This window comes from Sminthopsis crassicaudata, chromosome 3 (genome assembly GCF_048593235.1).
Source record: "Sminthopsis crassicaudata isolate SCR6 chromosome 3, ASM4859323v1, whole genome shotgun sequence".
Lineage (NCBI taxonomy): Eukaryota > Metazoa > Chordata > Mammalia > Dasyuromorphia > Dasyuridae > Sminthopsis > Sminthopsis crassicaudata.
In genome coordinates, this window is record NC_133619.1 from 611,774,522 (window position 1) to 611,795,912 (window position 21,391).

At 38.2% G+C, this 21,391-nt stretch overlaps 1 protein-coding gene across 2 annotated transcripts; it reads left to right on the plus strand.

Moving 5' to 3' along the window:
* Nucleotides 1–719: 719 nt before the first annotated feature.
* LOC141564052 (group IID secretory phospholipase A2-like) lies at nt 720–13,067 on the plus strand. 2 transcript variants are annotated; one of them, XM_074306048.1, is made up of 6 exons: nt 759–802; nt 2,814–2,917; nt 3,663–3,789; nt 6,340–6,487; nt 9,136–9,242; nt 11,013–13,067. In XM_074306048.1, the coding sequence occupies exons 3-6, from the start codon at nt 3,750–3,752 to the stop codon at nt 11,153–11,155; spliced, it is 438 nt and encodes a 145-aa protein (XP_074162149.1). In that variant the 5' UTR covers nt 759–802; nt 2,814–2,917; nt 3,663–3,749; the 3' UTR covers nt 11,156–13,067. The 2 variants fall into 2 exon arrangements, with proteins under 2 accessions (XP_074162147.1, XP_074162149.1); XM_074306046.1 differs by lacking the exon at nt 2,814–2,917 and having other exon boundaries at nt 720–802.
* Nucleotides 13,068–21,391: the final 8,324 nt, after the last annotated feature.

Consider the following 21,391-nt stretch of genomic DNA (forward strand, 5'->3'; position numbering starts at 1 on the left):
CAAAAACTCTCAGTCACAGTTGATATTCTGGTTAGATTTGCTGACCTTTTTTTTTTTTCTTTTTTTTTTTTTTTTTAAAATCATCTTTCTTATAAAACATGGCTTGCTGATTAAGGGAACAAAAGGGAACATTCAGAATGAAGGTGATCTAAAAACAAAAAATACCAATGAAAAAGAAGATTCACAAAATAACAAAAAAAATTAAATGAAAGGTATGAACTAAATAATCTCTCTCCAGCTTTGGCATCCTATGTTCCAAAGTCCCTTCTGGCTCTGACCTTCTACTTCACAATATCCTTTTCATTTCTGACATCCTGTGTTCCAAGAGCCATCTCATCTCTGACATTCCAAGTTCTAAGGGCCCTCCCAGTTCTGACATCCTGTGTTCTAAGGGTCCTCCCAGCACTGACATTCCTTGCTCTAAGATCTTTCGTAGTTCTAACATTCTGTGTTCTAAGGGCCCTTCCAGCTCTGACATTCTGTGTCCTAAGAGCCTTTACATCTCTGATGTGCTATGTGCTATGGAATATGTGCCTGCTCACAGCACCGATGACTTCAGAGGAATCTGGAAATTCCCTCATCTTTCTCATCTCTGGCACACACAGCCCATTAAAATGGTTTCCAGAGAAAGGGAAAAAAGCAAGTTTCCTTGGTTGCCAAGAACGGTCCAGGGTGGGATCAAGCCACTGGGATAGTGAGCAGGATACAGCAGTGATTATAAAAGGAGCTGGCCACTAGCTGTCTGAAGAGCTGTGGGCCACCAGCCTCCAGCACAAACATTTGAGGAAGGAGAACCCTGAAGGTAAGAAAGTTTTATTCTGGGGCCTATGGAGGAAAGGAAACTAGTTTTGCCCCAGTGATGGAAAAGTTACTGTTGCTTATCAGTTCTTAGTAACTCCATTGGTACAATGGGGCCATCAATGGCTTTTCTTTCTTCCTGGAGATCAGAGTGAATGGGCTGAGAGCCTTATTCACGGTAAAGTCAGGATTCAATTCAACAATTCAGCTGGCATTTATTAGGTGGTAACCACATTCCAGATATTGTACTAGAATTGGGTAGGGATACAGAGGTGAAAATGAATTGACTTTTTTCTAACAGCTCACATTCAACTGAGGGAAAAATACAACATATTCATATTGGTAAATATAAGGTAACTTGAAGAGAAACATCCAGGAATATTTTTTTTATGAGAAACAGTATCTGAGTTAAGCCTTGGAGGAAACTAGAGACAAGACTCTAAGAGGAGTTCCTCACCTTAAGTCCAAGAACTTGGTTTGTTTGTTTGATTTTGTTTTTGGAAGCAATCCGGTACTTGCCCAGGATCACACAGTAAGAATTTGTTTGTTTGAAGTTTTAAAGAATTTTGCTAACTGTATTTCCATGTAATTGGTTGTCTTTGTAATCTGTATTTTAATTTTTTCATTTGAAAGCAATACTCACAGAAGTCCTTAGGTTTCAACCAAATGCCAAGGAGATCCAGCACACACACACACACACACACACACACACACACACACACACACACACACACACACACACACAATATAACAAATCTGAGTTCTTGGAGATGAAAGGGAATAACCAATTCCCTACACACACAAGGAAAGGCTTAAACTCATATCCCCAGGCCACGTTCCAGGAACAGCTGCTACAATTAGGTTTTGATTAGAGCAAAAAATGAATGCAGTAAAATAGTCACATATTTAAATTCAAAATATTCAAAGTTAGAATTATGTAAAATAATCCTTGAATCAACCCAATGGAATGATACAGCGTGAATTTGAATCATAAGACCACTTCAGAGGGATTTATTCTTCACATCAATGAGGGCTTAGCTATAGTCCAGTATAACTGGCTGATATGGCAGCAAGGTCCTGCTGCTGCTGATGCTGGAGTCAAAGGACCTGGTTTCCTACTCTGTCTCAGCAGCTTTCTATCTCTTTCCTCTGGAGTAAAGTCTTCTGAGCTCAATTAGGTCTGTTAGCTAGGTCTACTATTCCCTCAGCAGAATGTGAGCTGTTTAAGAGGATAAAGTTCATTCATTTCCATCTTTGTATCCCTCTCCAGATATAGGTTTACTCCTAATACACAGCAATGAAGTTGTTAAATTGAACCCTTAGCTTCCTCTGAACAAATATAAAATTATCAGCCCCTTCTAGACCATATCCTCATTTTCTATAAAATGAAAGGACTGGGCTAGATTGTCTCTAAGTTTCTCTTTATGCTACCATTCTGTGTTCTGACCTTCCAACTCTAGATCAATGGTTCTCTGAATTTAGAGAGTTGCAAGAGGTATAATGTAAAAGACAACTAGAAATGTAGGTAACTACTGGTTGTGAAGGACCATAGCGGGGTTTTAAGAGATCATTTCAGCTTTTATAAATCATTGCTTTAGAGCCTAATGGGATCATAGAGGCCAACTGGTCTGATCCTGTCATTTTACAGATAAGTAAACTGAGACCAAGAGAAGTTAAGCAATTTTCCTAAAATTACACAGGGAATAAATGACAAGTTTTGAACCCAAGTCCTCAGACTTCAGATCTTCTTACCACATCACCCTGCTTTCTCAATAGATGAGGAAACTGAGGTCCAGAGAGGGAAGGGGCTTGATCAACATCACTTGTTTAAGTAGCAGAGCAGGAATTGATATTCAGGTTTTCACTTTGCCAGGTGCCCTCAGTATGATATAGGAGAAAATCTGAGTTTGAATTCCATAAACCTGGATCAGGCTGTGTGATCTTGTTTCATTTCCCTTCAGCCTCAGTTTCTTCCTCTATAAAGTAGGAGTGATAATAACAGATATATTTCACAGGGATGTTGTAAGGATCCAATGAGATAATCTATACAAAGTGCTTTTGAAGCTTGACTAAACCACAAGAAAAAGAAAAAGAATACCAACAACCATAATAACAATAAGTGAGTATGTAGTAGTGCTTTAAAGTTTACAAAGTCTTTTACAGATATTAAGTAATTTGATTGTCACAATAATCTAGGAGGCAAGTGTTATTATTATTATTATTTCCATTTCACAGGTTGTCAATAGTTAATAAACATTATTGAGCACTTACTTTGTGCCAGGCATTGTGATAAGCGCTGGGGATGGGAAGGAAGGAAGGAAGGAAGGAAGGAAGGAAGGAAGGAAGGAAGGAAGGAAGGAAGGAAGGAAGGAAGGAAGGAAGGAAGGAAGGAAAGAAGGAAGGAAGGAAGGAAGGAAGGAAGGAAGGAAGGAAGGAAGGAAGGAAGGAAGGAAGGAAGGAAGGAAGGAAGGAAGGAAGGAAGGAAGGAAGAAGAGAGAGAAAGAAAGAAAAAGAAGGGAAGGAAGAAGAGAGAGAGAGAGGGAGGGAGGGGCATAAAAAAGGTCCCTTAAGAAACTTACAACCAAATGAAAGAAGACTATACACAAAAGGAAGCTGAAAAATAGAGGAAGGGAGAGAGGGAATCAGGAAGGAGACATGATGGAGAAGACAGAAATGTCCCATAGTAGAGGTGCCAGATAAGAAATCAGTTATGAGCTAAGCTTTTTTTTAATGGAGGTTGAGGAAAGTGAGTCAGATATTGATTAAGTCATGTAACCAAATTCACACAACTAGTAGGGAAGTTTCTGCCTTCCAGTCTGGGCCAAATCCTCATAGGCTGGTTTTCTTCCTTGATTTTTTTCTAGCCCCCATCTGGACAAAATCACAGGGCAACCAACCCAGTTTATACAGCTCAGCCATCCAGCTTGGAGACAGACTGGCCATCTTGGACCATGCAACTGGTACTGTTGTGGGCTATGCTCATTACCCTAGGTAAGTGAAGTCTATCAGAAGGGATCCTAAAAGCTAGTAGCTATTCCAGTCCCTTCTTCTCCCCACAACTCCACCCAGCATAGTCTTATTCCAAGAGGAAAGGACCAGCCAGAGCTACCATTTCCTGCTACCTCCATGGACACAGGATGAAAGCCACCATTACTTAGTATATTTTACCTTTGCAACAACCCTCTGACATTGTCACTACTCCACTGCAAACCCTTACCACCTCACATCTGGGCTACTGCAATAGTCATCGGTGGAGAGGAAAGGGTGGGTCTGACTTCTACAAGTCTTTCCTCACTCCATTCCATCCTCCATTCAGCAACTAAAATAATTTTCCTAAAATGCAGGCCCCATCATGTGCCCCCTCTACTCAATAAACTCCATTTCTCCCTGTCACCTTCAGGATACAAATCCCTGACATTCAAAGACCTTCATCACCTAGCCCTCTCTTCTCTTTCTGGTATTTCTACATCTCACTCTGCAATATTCACTCTTCAATCCAATGGCACTGGTCTCCTGGCTAGTCCATAAAGAATTCTCTCAATCTCTTGGCTCTTGACACTTGGCATTTTTTCTGACTGGCTACCCCCTCATACCTGAAATGCTTTATCTCCTTATCTCTGCTTCCCGACTTCCCTACTTTCCTTTCCAACAACTAAATTGTCGGAACTAAATTCCAACTAAATTGGAACTAAAATTCCAGGAATCCTTCTCTAAAGCCTCCTAATCTCAGTGCCTTCTCTTTATTAATTATTTTCAATTTATCCTGTATATAGTTTGTATACATTGTTTATTTGTTGTCTCCCCCATTAAATTTGAGTTTCTTGAGGACAGCAACTGTCCTCTCTCTATATATTTATATTTATATACACACATATAAAACATTTAGCAAGGTGTCTGGCACATAGTAGGTACTTAATAAATTGACTAACAGCTCAAAGCAAAAAAAATTAATAATAATAATTCAATAGTATAGCAAAATTAGAGACAAGAACAATGCAGCTATATAAAGGGGAGTCCTTTCTATCACAGATCACCACACCATTAGTAAGGAGGGGCAAATACAGGAAATGTGTAAGACCAGAACTCCCTTCTGAAGGGAACCCTTGTGGACAGGACACATATCCTGGCTGGGAGGGACTTGCATCAGTAAGTGTCAGAAGGGAAAGTTGAGTTGAGGTCTTCTTAGCTTCAAGATTAGGTCTTCAGTTACTGCCCTCCACTGCCTTTCATTCTTTCATTTTATTGTTGTTATTAAGTTTTTTAGTTGTGTCAGATTCTTTATGATTCCATTTGGAGTTTTCTTGGCAAAAATTCTGGAGTGATTTACAATTTCCTTCTCATGTTACAGATGAGGAAATTGAGGCAAACAGGGTTAAGTGACTTACCTAGGTTCACACAGCTACTAAGTGTCTGAGGCTAAACTCGAACACAGGAAGATGAATCTTCCTGATCCTGGGTCTCTATCCATTGTACCACCTAACTGTCCCAGCAGCTCATTTTAAGTTTTAATAATATTTTGGTTATTTATATAATCCTAGAACCAGAACATAGCCATAGCTTCTAGTACCATCCAACCTGTACCTGAATGAGAACCACAATATTCTGCCCACCTTCTGAAAGAATGTTGATGACATCAAGATAGAAAAGCAGACATAAATAGCTAAGTAGTGTGATGAATGCTCTTCCTGTTTCCAAGGCCATTCTAATGGTCTTCAATCTGGAAGACCCAAGTTCAAATACAACTCAGACACAATAGCTCTGTGACCCTGGACAACTCATTTAATCTCTGCATCTGCTTCAGTGTCTTTATTTATAAATAAGGATATAATAACAGTGCCTACCAGGGATATTGGAAGGAGCAAATGAGGTGACATAAAGCACTAAAATGCTACATGGGAGTGCTGGCTATTACAACATTTTTAGAAATGGCCGGTACAGTAATTTGTTTTGCATAACTATACCTACATGATGCAAGGATTTTCCCCCCCAATGGGGTGGCAAAAAAAATGTATTTCTTAATTTAAAAATTAATTAATAAAAAAGAAATCCACCCATATCTATATCACTTTCAACAAGTAACCACTTGTTACTGCTTTACTTGTAACAAGTAACTACTTGTAACTTGTTTCTACTTGAAGATCCCCAGTGAGGGGAGTGCCTGCTTTCCAAGACAGATTATTCTCATTTGTGGCTAGTGGGAACAATTAGAAAGTTTTTCCTAACATCAAGCCTACATTTTCTCTTTACAACTTTCATTGCTTGTAAATCTGCCTTCTAGGCCAAATATCAAAAGTCTGGTCCCTTTTCCTCTTAAGTATCTAAAAAATATCTCTCTCATGCCATGTCCTTCTCCCACCCTTTTCATCCCCAAGTGAAATGTTTGACAGTCTTATGATACATGCTCCTAATACTTTTCTTTTTTTTTTTATATTTCTCATACTTTTTATTTTTTTTATTTTTATCTTTTTTTAATTAATTTTATAATTTAAAATTTTTTTTGACAGTATATATGCATGAGTAATCCTAAAACTTTTCTTCCAGGAGCAATAGCTCCAAGCCAAGGGAGCCTGAAGCAGCTGAATCAAATGATTAAACAGGCAACAGGAAAAAATCCTCTCTTCAGTTATCTGAATTATGGATGCCACTGTGGACCAGGGGGTAAAGGTCAACCCAAAGATGCAAGTGACTGGTAACTATCCCTTTTAAAGGTAGTTTTAAAGGGCCTTCTGTTCTTATCTCAGGCAACTCATCTTGAAGTCATCAAGGGAGGAGAATTTCCATAGGTTCCAGGACTCCTAAAGTCCTCAATCAGCCCAATTCAACTTTAATTCAGAGAGTTTATGGCCAAGAAACTCAGTCAGTTAGTCAATAAGCATTTATTATGTGCCAGGCCCTGTGTTAAGTAGCTGGGGATACGAAGAAAGACAAAAGAAGTCTCTGACTTCAAGGAGTTCACAGACTAATGGGAAATAGCAACTTCTGGACTTCCTACTAGTGATGAAACTATCCATATTTTATTAGGCTGATCCTTATTAACCCAGACAAGGTCATAGTCCAGATCCACAGAGAATCTACAGGATTCTACAGGAGTCCTTCCTCCTGAGTTTTTATCTTAGGACAAAATACTAATATTCAGTAGCCAAAGTTGATTAAGGGGTGGTCTCCTACTTTCCTAACCTCACATGTGAGGCTTAAAAAACAATCAAATTCCTTAATTTCTCCTTTAACTGCTCTAACATTCTCTATTCTAGGGCCTCTTCCAAGGCAAGCATTACATATTCTTTAGATATGTGTGTGTGAAATAATTAACAAATTAATATATGCACATATGTATAAGTTCATTTCATTAATTATTTCCCAATTATATGTAAAAAAAAAAAATTTAAATGATTGTGGGTTGGGTTTTGTTTTTTTTTTTGAGCTTCTGTTTCATTTTTTCCACTTAGTATTATTTTTTTCTATTTATACAAAAAGATAGTTTTCAGCCTTCATTTTTGTACAATTTTGAGTTTCAATTTTTTCCCTTTTTTTCTTCTCCCTCCCCAAGAGAGCAAGCAATATAATATAGGTTATGATGAGGTTCCCTAGATAACTAGGTGGGGTTAGCATAGAAAGCCTGAAATACAGATAAAATTACTCCCAGAGATAAGCAGGGAAGGACACTGATGGGGATCAATTTAACCTTATAGTCCCACCCTATGTGGAGGTTTTGGGTAGCTCTACCTTGCTATCTCCAGTCAAAAATTCAAATTATATCAAACCCCTGAGATTAAATTTTCTCTACAAATCTGCCTATGGCCCATGCCAACTTTGCAGAATCCCTTTTGGGTTAGCCCATTACAACTTTCAGTCTCTTGGTATCTTTCTCCTTCCCCCTCCCTTATGCCTCATGGTGTCTTTCCTCTCATTTCTCCCCCATGCTTCATAGTATCTTTCTATCTTATTTCTTAATTCTTTTAAGGTGCTAAACTCCTCTATGGATTTGGCCTGTGCTATCAAAAGACTCTCTGAAACTCAACAAGGCTGGGGAGTAAACTGGCTGAGGTGCAACTTCCCCAGTTGCAAGCTGGTCCAGGAGTAAGGAATGGTACAACCAAAGCTCTTTTAGAGTGAGAGAAGAATCCTTTATTCAACTATTCTCATGAGAAGTAGGTGTGTTCACTGGGGAAATATACACTGAATACTGAAGCCAAAGCAAGTTTTGTATTGTTAGTTCAGGTCCTCTCTCCTCCCTTCAAAGTTCAGATTGGTCAGATTTAGTCAGAGTTAGTTACAATTGGTCAGATTTACAATCTGAATTACAATTGGTCAGATTTACAATCCTCTTTATGCTCCCATTCCATATATCAAAAGGCTTGTATGGTCATTGACCCTAGCCAGTTTAACCCTTTGTCAGGCACTTTGCTGTTTAGCCAGTTCATTGACTCACACAGTGATTGGTTAGAATTATTTTTAACAAAATATTTCAGCCTCCTTTCATCCTGTTTTCTGTGGAAACCTAACTTCTCATACTCTTCACAGCCCACCAGTCAATGGAATACTCCCACTTTATGGTATATTCTCTTCCTCTTGATTAATTGTGAGTTCCTATAGGAAACTTTTTCCCCCATTGTTAATTGTTAAAACCAGTTTCCTTTCTAACTATATGCTCTCTCGAATCTTATTTTACATTTTATCATTCCTGGTGCTTATTGTATCTTTTTATTTTGTCCATAACCTCCTCTCCTAAATACACCTTCCTTTTGCCAAAGAGATTGGCCATTGTGAATTTCTCACATGATCAAATCTCAACATTTTGTACCTAAACATCAATATCATCATTTTGTGCCAAACCTCAAACACATCAGGTTATATATGTACAATTACGTTAAACATATCTTTGTATTAGTCATGTTGGAGAAAAGAGAAGCAGACCAAAAGAAAAAAAAAAACACAAGAAATATTCAATGTTTTAAACATTGGTAATTTAAATTTAAATTAAATAAACATTTCATGTTTACCAGCTCTGATATTCTATGCCCCAAGTTTACTTAAAACTCTGATAATCTGTGATTCCATATTCTCTGATATCAAAGCATACAGTAAGGTATTATCTTTACTTTGGTACATATATTTTCTTTCTGCCATGGGGAATCTTAAATCCAGTTCTATTAGTAGGGATAGGGGAGAATATTTTTAAATTTAAAATTAGTAGTGATAGGGAATCAATCTCTAAGGTCTCTCCCAAAATTTAGTGGACAATGACAAAAGTAAGAATTGAAGGAAAGCTGGAGAAAGAGAACAGGCTGAGTGTTATTATGCTTCATGTCTGATTTGCCATCCTTTCTCCCTGCCCAGGTGCTGTAAGATTCACGACTGCTGCTACAAACACCTAAAGCAAGAGAGATGTCATGTCCTTGTGGACAGGTACAACTACAACTATAACGATGGGAACATTGAATGCTGTGAGTTTCTGAGCCAAGGCCTCCCTAATCCAGAGGGAGTAGATGCTACCTCAAGGACCTAACATTCATCTAAACCCTGACTAACTGGGTAGTTAGAGACTAAAAGCTTTTAGATTCAGAAGGAAGCTTGGAAGGTCATGTAATCCAACTCTCTCATTGGATAGGGGAAGAAACAGGCCTGGAGAAGGCTTTGAATTCTGGCTCTGTCACAGTGGGTAAACCACTTCCTCTCTATGGGCCTCACTTTCCCCATATGTAAAATGAGAAACTAGATGGCCCCTAAAGTCCCTGAAAGGCCCAAAATCTCATTGTTTAAGTTATTAGACATCATTCATGGACTCTAGAAGTAGCATTTCTCTTCTGATTCCTAGTTGGGGATGATGGGGAAAGGATAAGTTTTTATGCCCCTCACTGCCTATCTTGGGAAAGTCAGGCTAGGCAATTTTCCCATGGTTAAGTTATCTCCATGATTCCCTCCAAGATAGGGTCATGATTCCTCCTAAGCTTATCCAAAACAACTCCAAGATCTCAGTAATAACAATAGCTAGAGTGTCTATTATTAATGCTAAAAGAATTAGAAAGCACTTTGCAAACTATCTTATTTGAACTTGGATAATAATTGTTGCTAAAGATGTTATAGATGGGGAGACTAAGATTCAAAGATCAATGGCTTGCCCGTGAGAACCCACCTAATAAGTATTAAAGATAGAATTTGAACCAGGTCTTCCTGACTCTGGGCCTGATAGTATAGTCACTCTGTCTCCTAGTCAGCACATAGATTTAGAGCTTGAAAGGATCATTGAAATAATCTAGTACCTCCTCATGTTACAAATGAGGAAACGGAAGTCCAAGGGAAATTGAATAACTTACTGGGGGATGGGAGAAAAGGAGGTGGGACATTTAACATGTATGGGATTGCCTGTCATCTAGGGGAAGGAGTAGAGGGAGGGAGGGGAAAATTTGGAAAAGAAGTGACAAGGGATAATGTTGTAAAAAAAATTACCCATGCTTATGTACTGTCAAAAAATTATAATTATAAAATTAATTAAAAAAAAAGAAAGAAAGAAAGAAAGAAAAGGGGGTGAGAGAAAAACCTTCTGTCTAAAGCTTAAGTCTCAACTCCCTCACTCTAAGTGGTGATATTTCTCCAAATAATTCACTAGGAGACAACAGCCTGGAGTCAAGAAGTCCACTCTTCATGAGTTCAAATCTGGCCTCAGACACTTAAGAGCTGGATCAGTTTGGACAAGTCACTTAATTTTGTTTGCCTCAGTTTTCTCATCTGTAAAATAAGATGAAGGAGATGGCAAACCATTCCAATATCCTTTCCAAGAAAATCCCAAACTGAGGTCATGAAGAGTCAGACTTGACTGAAATAACTACATGAAAAAAATAACTCACTTGCCCAATAAATGAAAATAGAACTTTGATTTTTGGAGTTCACAGAAATCCCAGACACTTGACTCTGGTTGGCAATCATTAGTTATGGAGAACTTGCCACCTTAAAACCATTCCATTCCTGGTTATCTCCCACTCCTAGAAGTCTGTGAGGCAATTTCTCCAGGCCCTGGGTATGCCCAGTGAGAATCTACCCAATAGGAGCCGCATTTATTGAGGCAACAGGTCCCAAGACCAGGAAGAGACTGCAACAATCTCTTTGGTACTGGGCTTATGGTTTTGTGGGTGGGTGTTTAGGCTGATGGGGAGATGAACATACCAGAATGTAGCAGAATCTATCCCAAATTTCCCTTGTCTCTGGCTTCCTATCAGGTGGGGGGAGCCAGTGTGAGAAGAAGATTTGCCAGTGTGACAAGGAACTTGCCCTCTGCCTGCAGCGAAATCTGGAAAGCTACCAGAAGAGCTACCGTTTCTATTGGAAATTCCACTGTCGAGATCAGAATCCAGAATGCTAAATGAAACCCTCCTTTATCTCTTTATCTGTTATAAAGCCTTTTTTTAAAAAGGGCAAAACAAAAAACAGAATCTATACATTGGTTCTGAGAAGTCACTTCAAAATAGACTGGAATCTTTGAAGTAAAATCTTTAGACTTCAAAGTTCTCTGGATATTCTATGTGGTCCTTCCAGCTCTGACACTCTGTGTTCTAAGGACTCTCCCAGTTCTAACATTCTCTAGTCTGAGGACTCTCCCAACTCTGACTTCTTTATCTAAGGGCCCTCCCAGCTCTGACCTCCTGGGTTCTAAGGGCCCTCCGAGCTCTGACCTCCTGGGTTCTAAAGGCCCTCCCAGCTCTGACCTCCTGGGTTCTAAGGGCCCTCCCAGTTCTGACATTCTGTGTTCTAAGGGCCCTCCCAGCTCTGAGATTCTGTGTTCTAAGAGTCCTCTCAGCTTTGATATTCTGGGTTTTAAGATTCCTTTCAACTCCATATTCTACATTCTAATATCCCTCCTGCTCTGATATTCTGTATTCTAAGGTTCCTTCTAGCACTGATATTCTCAATTCTAAGAGCCCTCCCAGTTCTAACATTATACTCCTAGGGTCTCTTCCAGATCTGACATTCTCTACTCTGAGGGCTCTCCCAACTCTGACTCTCTGTGTTCTAAATGTTCTCTCAGCTTTGATATTCTGGATTCTAAGATCCCTCTTAACTCTCATACTCTAGGTTCTAAGGTTCCTCCTGCTCTGATATTCTCTGTTCTAAGGTCCTTCCAACTCTGACATTCTGTGACATTTTCTATATTAAGGTCTTTCCAGGCCTGACTTTCTATGATTGATGGTCCATTCTGAGCACTATCAGCCTTCCTAGAATAAGTGTGTGGCTACCCAAGGTCACTTTTCTGGGAAGATAATGATTAGTTAGAAATATAAGGTTTCCTCTGTTTTTTAAACCAATAGACGGGTAGTCTTATAGTCACATCTTTCAGACACTCCTCCTCCTGGGATTTAGGAGCAACCTCTCCTTTCTGATTCCTAGATGCAGATCACGGAGAGAAAGCAATCAGACATGCTCTTCACTGCCTGCCTTGGAAAAGTCAGGCTAGGAAACTTTCCAATGGCTAAAGTGGCCCCATTGTCTTCCACAGGGTCATGATTCCTCTCGATCCTACAAGATACTTTGTGATAATGATAACTGGTCAATAGTCAATGAACATTTATTAAGTGCCTACTATGTGGCAAGTATAGTAGAGATGCAAAAACATGCACATGTGTGAGGCAAACAGGGTCAAGTGACTTGCCCAGAGTCACACACTAATAAGTGTCTTAGTCTGGATTTGAATTTAAGGCTTCCTGACTGCAAAACCAGTTCTCTATCCACTGAGTTACCTAAATGTCTTGTTTCCTTGGCTTCCTTTAAAACTTAGTCCCAGCTAAAAAAAAGATGTTTCCTAGTTCCTCTGTTCCTCAATAGTTTCAAGAGCCTTTCCCTTTCTTATTTCCCACCTAGCTGGAATGTATCTTGAATATACCTATTCATTGACAAGTCATCTTCCTCATTAGAATGTGAGTTCCTTCAGGGCAACAATTGGTTTTTGTTCTGTCTCTTCATTGCCTGTGCTATAGGCCTAGCATAGAGTTAGAGCATTTTGGAATGTTTGTTGACAAATTGTAATCAATTTGTCAATTGATTGCAATCAGTCTTTTCACTGAAGAGATATGGGATTTCTACACATTTGTCCTGTTCAGTAGGGCCCTAAGGCTAACTTTTTTTTTTTTATGATAGTTTTTTTTATTTTCAAAATACATACAAAGATAGTTTTTAACATTCACCCTTGTGTTCCATCTTTTCTCCCTACTTTCCCACCTCCCCCTTTCCCTAGACTGTAAGTAATACAATATAGATTAAACATGTGCAATTTTTCTAAATATATTTCTACATTTCTCATGCTGCACAAGAAAAATCAGATCAAGAAAGAACAACAAAAAAGGTGAAGACACTATGTTGTGATCCACATTCAGTCTCCATAGTCCTCTCTCTGAGTGTAGATGGCCATCTCCATCACAAGTCTATGGGAACTGGCCTGAATCATCTCATTATTGAAAAGAGTCACATGCATCAGAATTGATCATCCCATAATCTTGTTGTTGTTGTGTACAATGTTCTCTTGGTTTTGTTCCCTATAGTCTCTTTCTAGAACTTCACTGAGGCCTAGAGAAGACAGATGATTTGTATGTGATTACAATGATAATAAGTAGCAAAACCAAAGTTCTCACCCAGGTCCTCTAACTCTCTGCATTGAAAATTCTATGATCCTCCCATAGTCTAATCACACAAGACCCAGGGGCTCTTATCTTTCTTTCCCTCAAAGAACCAATCATCTAATCAATCAACCAATCAGTAAGCATTTAGTAAGTACCTACTATCTATCAGGGGTAAGCACTGGGGCTACAAATACAAGGAGGTCCTAGATTTCTCAAGGCACACTGATCTTTAGGACTACAAAAACCTGAGTCTTCTTATCTTATACTATGGCATGGTAGGTACAAGGTTAGATGGGGCATCAGGAAGATACTAAAGAGAGAGTGAAAAGGGGTGAAGAATAGCAACATTTTACACAAATAAGTAAATTAGAATTTATATACACACACACACACATATAAACACACAGATATTTTTTCCCTAGTAGTTTTTAATTCATACATTCACTGTATTGACATATTTATATCCATAGATTCATGGATTTCATCACTGGATTCATTCCAATCATTGAAAAACATATAATATATATGTGTGTGTGTGTATATATATATATATATATATATGTATATATATATATATATATATATTCACCATCTCTAGTGGGAGAACAAAAAAAAAGGAAAAAAAGAAATTTACATAATAATTTTGTTTTATATTTGGAAGGAATAGCAAGTTGTATATGGTAGATTTGCAGTTTCATGTAGTCATCTTTTTATTGTACTATGTTATAAAAATGCTTGTTTTATTCTACAAATTAAAAATAAAATAAAATTTTCAAATAAAATAATTTACATATATAGTATATTTGTTTGAATGTGTGTGTGTGTATATGTGTATACCCTGAGTTAATACAAGGTAATACAGGAAGTGGGAAGCAGCTTATAACTGGATCATGTTGAAGCCAGTGCACATGAAGAAATCCTAGGGATTCTACAAAGTCAAGCAGATAAAAAGGTATATATTACAGAATCAGGGAATGTTCTGGGAAAAGACATGGAGGTGTATAAAATCAACAACATAAAGGGACGTAATGTAAAATCTGTCTGAAAGAAGGCTAGAGGAAAATTTAAATATTAAACAAAGGAGCTTACCTTTTAGCTTAGATCTGAGTCTGGAGTCTCCTAGCTCTAAGCACTATTTCATTCTGTTGAGACTGCATGAAAGGTCTATGTTCACTTCACCAGAATACTGTTCTGGCCTAGACCATAAATTCACCCTTGCCTTCCAGACAGATCCAAATTCCACAGCCTAGACCATAAATTCATCCTTGCCTTCTAGACAGATCCAAATTCCACAGTCTTTAACTAGGAGCTCTCTACAGGCAAGACCAAGGGAAAGTTGCAACTGGATCCAGCTCCCTTCAGATCAGTCCCAAAGATGAAGTTTCTGCTGCTTGACCTGGCCATATCCATTACTTGTGGTGAGTGTAGAGAGGATCAACCTCCCCTAACTTCCTGGGAATCCATTCCTCCAAGATCAACATGGGTCTTTCTGGGGTTTTTGACTAAACCAGAGACTAAGTAAAGCAAAGTAGTGACATAACCCTTAACCTGCTGAGCAGAGTTCCAGCGCCAGGAGTTGTCACTGACTCATAGACAATGCGAGAACTGAGAGGATCCTTAGAACCCAGCATGTCAGAGCTGGGAGGGCCCTTAGAACAGAGAATGCCAGAGCTAGGTGGGCCCTTAGAGCACAGGATGTCAGAGCTGGAAGGGCCCTTAGAACACAGAATGTTGGAGCTTGGAAGAAGTTTAGAACAGAATGTCAAAGTTAATAGGGATTTTAGAACAAAAAATGTTAGTATAAAAAGGACATTTAGAGATGGTCTCATTCAAACTTCTCATTTGATATGTAAGGAAACTGAGGCCCAAAGAAGGGAATTGCCTTGACCAAGGTCACACAGAAAGTCAGTGGAAAAACTGGGATTAGAATTTAGTCTGTCGGGGGCGGAGCCAAGATGGCGGAGAAGAAACACACTACTCAGTGAACGTCCTCACTCCCTCACAACCAATTAGATAAATTAAGTCTCAAAATTAGCTCAGGACTGATAGATACCACAAGGACTGGAAGCACGACTTACCAGCTGAAGAGAATCTGGAGTTTCAACAGGAAAGGTCAGTTCTCAGGGGAGGAATAAGAAAGACCAGCACAGACGGTGGGGTAGGGGCACACTGCGCCCATTGCGCTGGGAGGGGCTCTGGGATCAGAGAAGCCACTGAGGTAAAGGAATCTGGCACAGGCTGTTAGCTCTTCTCTGCTAATTATTTAGCAGTTCAGAAGAGAAAGCCAAAATATTTTAAAACTCAGATTAGATTTCCCCCCCCCCCCACCCTGGGGGTGACTCGGCAGAATCTGCACCAGGGGGTGTGGCCTCAGCTACCTCCTGAGAATAGTTAAGAGACTGACAAGTGGGTGGATACAGCCCAAGGCAACACACACGGCCTAGCTTAGCTGGAGGGAGTGGAACTCAGCTCCAGGAAGTCCCAGAGAAGCGGAACCTTTGAACTAGGGACCGCGGTTTCTGGCAGACACTTCCAGTTTGAGCGCAGGGGCTTCTCACGTCACCTGCTGCAGACATCCACTCCCCACCCGGACACATAGGCTGAGCTTCTTGCTGTCTTCACTATTCTACGCCCTCAAAGCACAGCAGTGCTAATCACCTCTGAGGCGCTTCCAGGGAGGGGGTGGGGAACTCTCTCCCAGAGCTCTCTCTTAGCGCGGGCGCAGGGGCCGCTGCATCCATCCCGTCTGGGAGGAAGCTGGTAAAGAAGTAAATAATTTCCTACCCCAGGGACAGACCCCAAAACATTTTTTAAGTATGAGCAAAAAAGCTAGAAAAACTATAGATTCCTTCTATACAGAGAAAGAGCGGGTACCCAACCCCGAGGAAGTTAACAGCAAAGATTCAGAAGATAACAACCTAAAGGGGAACGATTCCTGCCCCCCATCACATAACTCTCTCCTAGAAGAAGCTCTTAAGAAATTGAGGGAGATCGAAGAAAAATGGGGCAAGGAAAGGGAAGTTATGATAGAGAATAACAACGTCCTGAAATTGGAGTTGGAAAAAATAAAGAATTCACAGGAGATGCAGGGAAACAAAATTAGTGAATTAGAAAAGGTTAAAAAAACACAGGAAAGTAGGATTTCTGAATTGGAAAAGATAAAAAAGTCTCAAGAAAATAGAATTTCTGAATTGGAAAAAGAAAATAATTCTCAAAAAAAAAAAATTAGGGAAATGGAAAAAAATTCAATAGAGCAAAATAATTCATTTAAAAACGAAATTGGGCATTTACAAAAAGAACTAAAAACTGTGAAAGAAGAAAATAACTCCTTAAAAGTCAGGATGGAACAAATAGAAATGAATGATTCACAGAGAACCCAAGAATCAGTCAAACAAAACAAAAAAAATGAGAAGCTGGAGAACAACGTCAAATACTTACTGGGAAAATCTATAGACCTGGAAAATAGATCTAGGAGAGATAATCTGCGGATTATTGGACTTCCAGAAAACTATGACCAAAAAAAGAGCCTAGATTCTATTTTACAGGAAATTATCAAAGAGAACTGTCCAGAGATAATAGAAACAGAAGGGAAAGTAGATGTGGAAAGAATTCATCGAACTCCTTCTGAAATAGACCCTAAAAAAAGAACACCACGGAATATTGTGGCTAAGCTGCAGAATTACCACACAAAGGAGAAAATCCTGCAAGCAGCTAGAAAAAAACAATTTAAATACCAAGGTGCCACAATAAGGGTCACCCAAGATCTGGCTGCCTCCACATTAAAAGATAGAAGGGCCTGGAACCTGATATTCCGTAAGGCAAAAGATCAAGGACTGCAACCAAGAATGAACTACCCAGCTAAGTTTAGCATCTTTTTCCACGGAAGAAGATGGTCATTCAATGAAACAGAGGAATTCTATATGTTTCTAAGAAAAAAACCAGACTTAAACAAAAAATTTGATCTACATCCACAAGACTGAAGAGAAACAGAAAAAGGTACACAGAACCCTTGAGAACTGTAACTCTGTTGTGGGTATATAAAAAATACTCAAGGATAATTTGATTTTACTGATATAAAAGAAAAAAAGGGGGGTGTAGTAAAGGGAAGGAGGTCGGTTCAGAAAAAGGGGAAGGAGTGATAAAAAGAGGGAAACTACATCCCAGGAAGAGACATAGAAAATACACCATATCTGAGGGAACTTAGTGAGGGGGAGAATCATTGTGTGAATCTTACTCTCATCAGAAGAGGCTCAAAGAGTAAATAATTAACATATTTGTTTTTCAGAGAATTTTCTCTCACCTCATTAAAAGGGGGGAGAGGAAAAGGGAAAAGGAGAAGGGGAATAAGTGAAGGGACTTGGAGGGAGGGGGGAGGGATCCTAAAAAAAAAAAAAAAAAAAAAAAAAGAGGAGGGTTGCGCGTCACAAGGGGGGTCTGTAAATTAAATATCGGGGAGGGGGATCAGGGGGGTCAAGGGAAAAAAGCATAATCTGGGGATAATACGATGGCAGGAAATACAGAATTAGTAATTTTAACTGTAAATGTAAATGGGATGAACGATCCCATCAAACGGAGACGGATAGTAGATTGGATCAAAAAGCAGAACCCTACAATATGTTGCCTACAGGAAACACACTTAAAGCAGGGAGATACATACAGAGTAAAGGTAAAAGGTTGGAACAGAGCCTATTATGCTTCAGGTAAAGCCAAAAAAGCAGGGGTAGCTATCCTTATCTCAGATCAAGCAAAAGCAGAAGTAGATCTCGTTAAAAAAGATAAGGAAGGAAACTATATCCTGCTGAAAGGTAGCATAAATAATGAAGCCATATCAATACTAAACATATATGCACCAAGTGGTATAGCATCTAACTTTCTAAAGGAAAAGTTAAGAGAACTGCAAGAAGAAATAGACAGTAAAACTATAATAGTGGGAGATCTCAACCTTGCACTCTCAGATTTAGACAAATCAAACCACAAAACAAACAAGAAAGAAATTAAAAAAGTAAATAGAACATTAGAAAAACTAGGTATGATAGACCTTTGGAGAAAACTGAATGGCAATAGGAAGGAATATACTTTCTTCTCAGCAGTTCATGGATCCTATACAAAAATTGACCATATACTAGGACATAAAGATCTCAAAATTAAATGTAGGAAGGCAGAAATAATAAATGCCTTCTTCTCAGATCACAATGCAATAAAAGCTACATTCAGTAAAAAGTTAGGGGTAAATAGACCAAAAAGTAATTGGAAACTGAATAATCTCATCTTAAAGAATGACTGGGTGAAAGAGCAAATTATAGAAACAATTAACAATTTCACCCAAGATAATGATAATGATGAGACATCATATCAAAATCTTTGGGATGCAGCTAAAGCGGTAATAAGGGGAAATTTTATATCTTTAGAGGCTTATTTGAAGAAAATTGAGAAAGAGAAGATTAACGAATTGGGCTTACAACTTAAAAGGCTAGAAAAAGACCAAATTATAAAACCCCAACCAAAAATTAAACTCGAAATACAAAAATTAAAAGGAGAAATCAATAAAATTGAAAGTAAAAAAACTATTGAATTAATAAATAAAACCAAGAGTTGGTTTTATGAAAAAGCCAATAAAATAGATAAACCTTTGGTAAATTTGATCAAAAAAAAGAAAGAGGAAAATCAAATTGATAGTCTTACAAATGAAAAGGGGGATCTTTCCACCAATGAAGAGGAAATTAGAGAAATAATAAGGAGTTACTTTGCCCAACTTTATGCCAATAAATTTGATAACTTAAGTGAAATGGATGACTTCCTCCAAAAATATAGGCTCCCTAGATTAACAGAGGAGGAGATAAATTGCTTAAATAGTCCCATTTCAGAAAAAGAAATAGAACAAGCTATTAATCAACTCCCCAGGAAAAAATCCCCAGGGCCAGATGGATTCACATGTGAATTCTACCAAACATTTAAAGAACAATTAGCCCCAATGTTATATAAATTATTTGAAAAAATAGGGGATGAAGGAGTCCTACCAAATTCCTTTTATGACACAGACATGGTACTGATACCTAAACCTGGTAGATCGAAAACTGAGAAAGAAAATTATAGACCAATCTCCTTAATGAATATTGATGCTAAAATCTTAAATAAGATATTAGCAAAAAGACTTCAGAAAATCATCTCCAAGATAATACACTATGATCAAGTAGGATTTATTCCAGGAATGCAGGGCTGGTTTAATATTAGGAAAACTATTAATATAATTGACCATATTAATAATCAAATTAATAAGAACCATATGATCATCTCAATAGATGCAGAAAAAGCATTTGACAAAATCCAACATCCATTCCTACTAAAAACTCTTGAGAGTATAGGAATAAATGGATTATTCCTTAGAATAATCAGGAGTATATATTTAAGACCGTCAGTAAGCATAATATGCAATAGAAATAAACTGCAACCTTTCCCAGTAAGATCAGGAGTGAAACAAGGTTGCCCACTATCACCATTACTATTCAACATAGTACTAGAAACGCTAGCCTCGGCAATAAGAGCCGAGAAAGAGATTCAAGGAATTAGAGTAGGAAATGAGGAAATTAAACTATCACTTTTTGCAGATGACATGATGGTATACTTAGAGAACCCCAAAGACTCTGCTAAAAAGCTACTAGAAATAATTCAAAATTTCAGCAAAGTGGCAGGATACAAAATAAATCCACATAAATCCTCGGCATTTTTATATATCACTAACAAAATGCAACAGCAAGAGATACAAAGAGAAATTCCATTCCAAACAAATGTTGATAGTATAAAATATTTGGGAATCCATCTACCAAAGAAAAGTCAGGAATTATATGAGAAAAATTACAAAACACTTGCCACAAAAATAAAATCAGATTTAAATAATTGGAAAGACATTCAGTGCTCTTGGATAGGCCGAGCGAATATAATAAAGATGACAATACTCCCCAAACTAATCTATTTATTTAGTGCTATACCAATCAGACTCCCAAGAAACTATTTTAATGACCTAGAAAAAATAACAACAAAATTCATATGGAAGAATAAAAGGTCAAGAATTGCAAGGGAACTAATGAAAAAAAACTCAGAGGAAGGTGGTCTAAGTGTACCTGATCTAAAGCTATATTATATAGCAGCAGTCACCAAAACCATTTGGTATTGGCTAAGAAATAGACCGGTAGATCAGTGGAACAGATTAGATACAAAGGACAAAAAAGGGTACATCTATAGCAATCTAATCTTTGACAAACCCAAAGATTCCAACATTAGGGATAAAAATTCATTATTCGGAAAAAACTGTTGGGAAAACTGGAAATTAGTATGGCAGAAATTAGATATGGATCCACACTTAACACCATATACCAAGATAAGATCAAAATGGGTCCATGATTTAGGCATAAAGAGGGAGATAATAAATAGATTAGAGGAACAGAGGATAATCTACCTCTCAGACTTGTGGAGGAGGAAGGAATTTATGACCAGAGGAGAACTAGAGATCATTATTGATCACAAAATAGAAGATTTTGATTACATCAAACTAAAAAGTTTCTGTACAAATAATACTAATGCAAACAAGATTAGAAGGGAAGTAACAAATTGGGAAAATATTTTTAAAAACAAAGGTTCTGACAAAGGTCTCATTTCCAAAATATATAGAGAACTGACCATAATTTATAAGAAACCAAACCATTCTCCAATTGATAAATGGTCAAAGGATATGAACAGACAATTCTCAGAGGAAGAAATTGAAACTATATCCACTCACATGAAAGAGTGTTCCAAATCACTACTGATCAGAGAAATGCAAATTAAGACCACTCTGAGATACCACTACACACCTGTCAGATTGGCTAAGATGACAGGAACAAATAATGACAAATGTTGGAGGGGATGTGGGGAAATTGGGACACTAATACATTGCTGGTGGAGTTGTGAAAGAATCCAGCCATTCTGGAGAGCAATCTGGAATTATGCCCAAA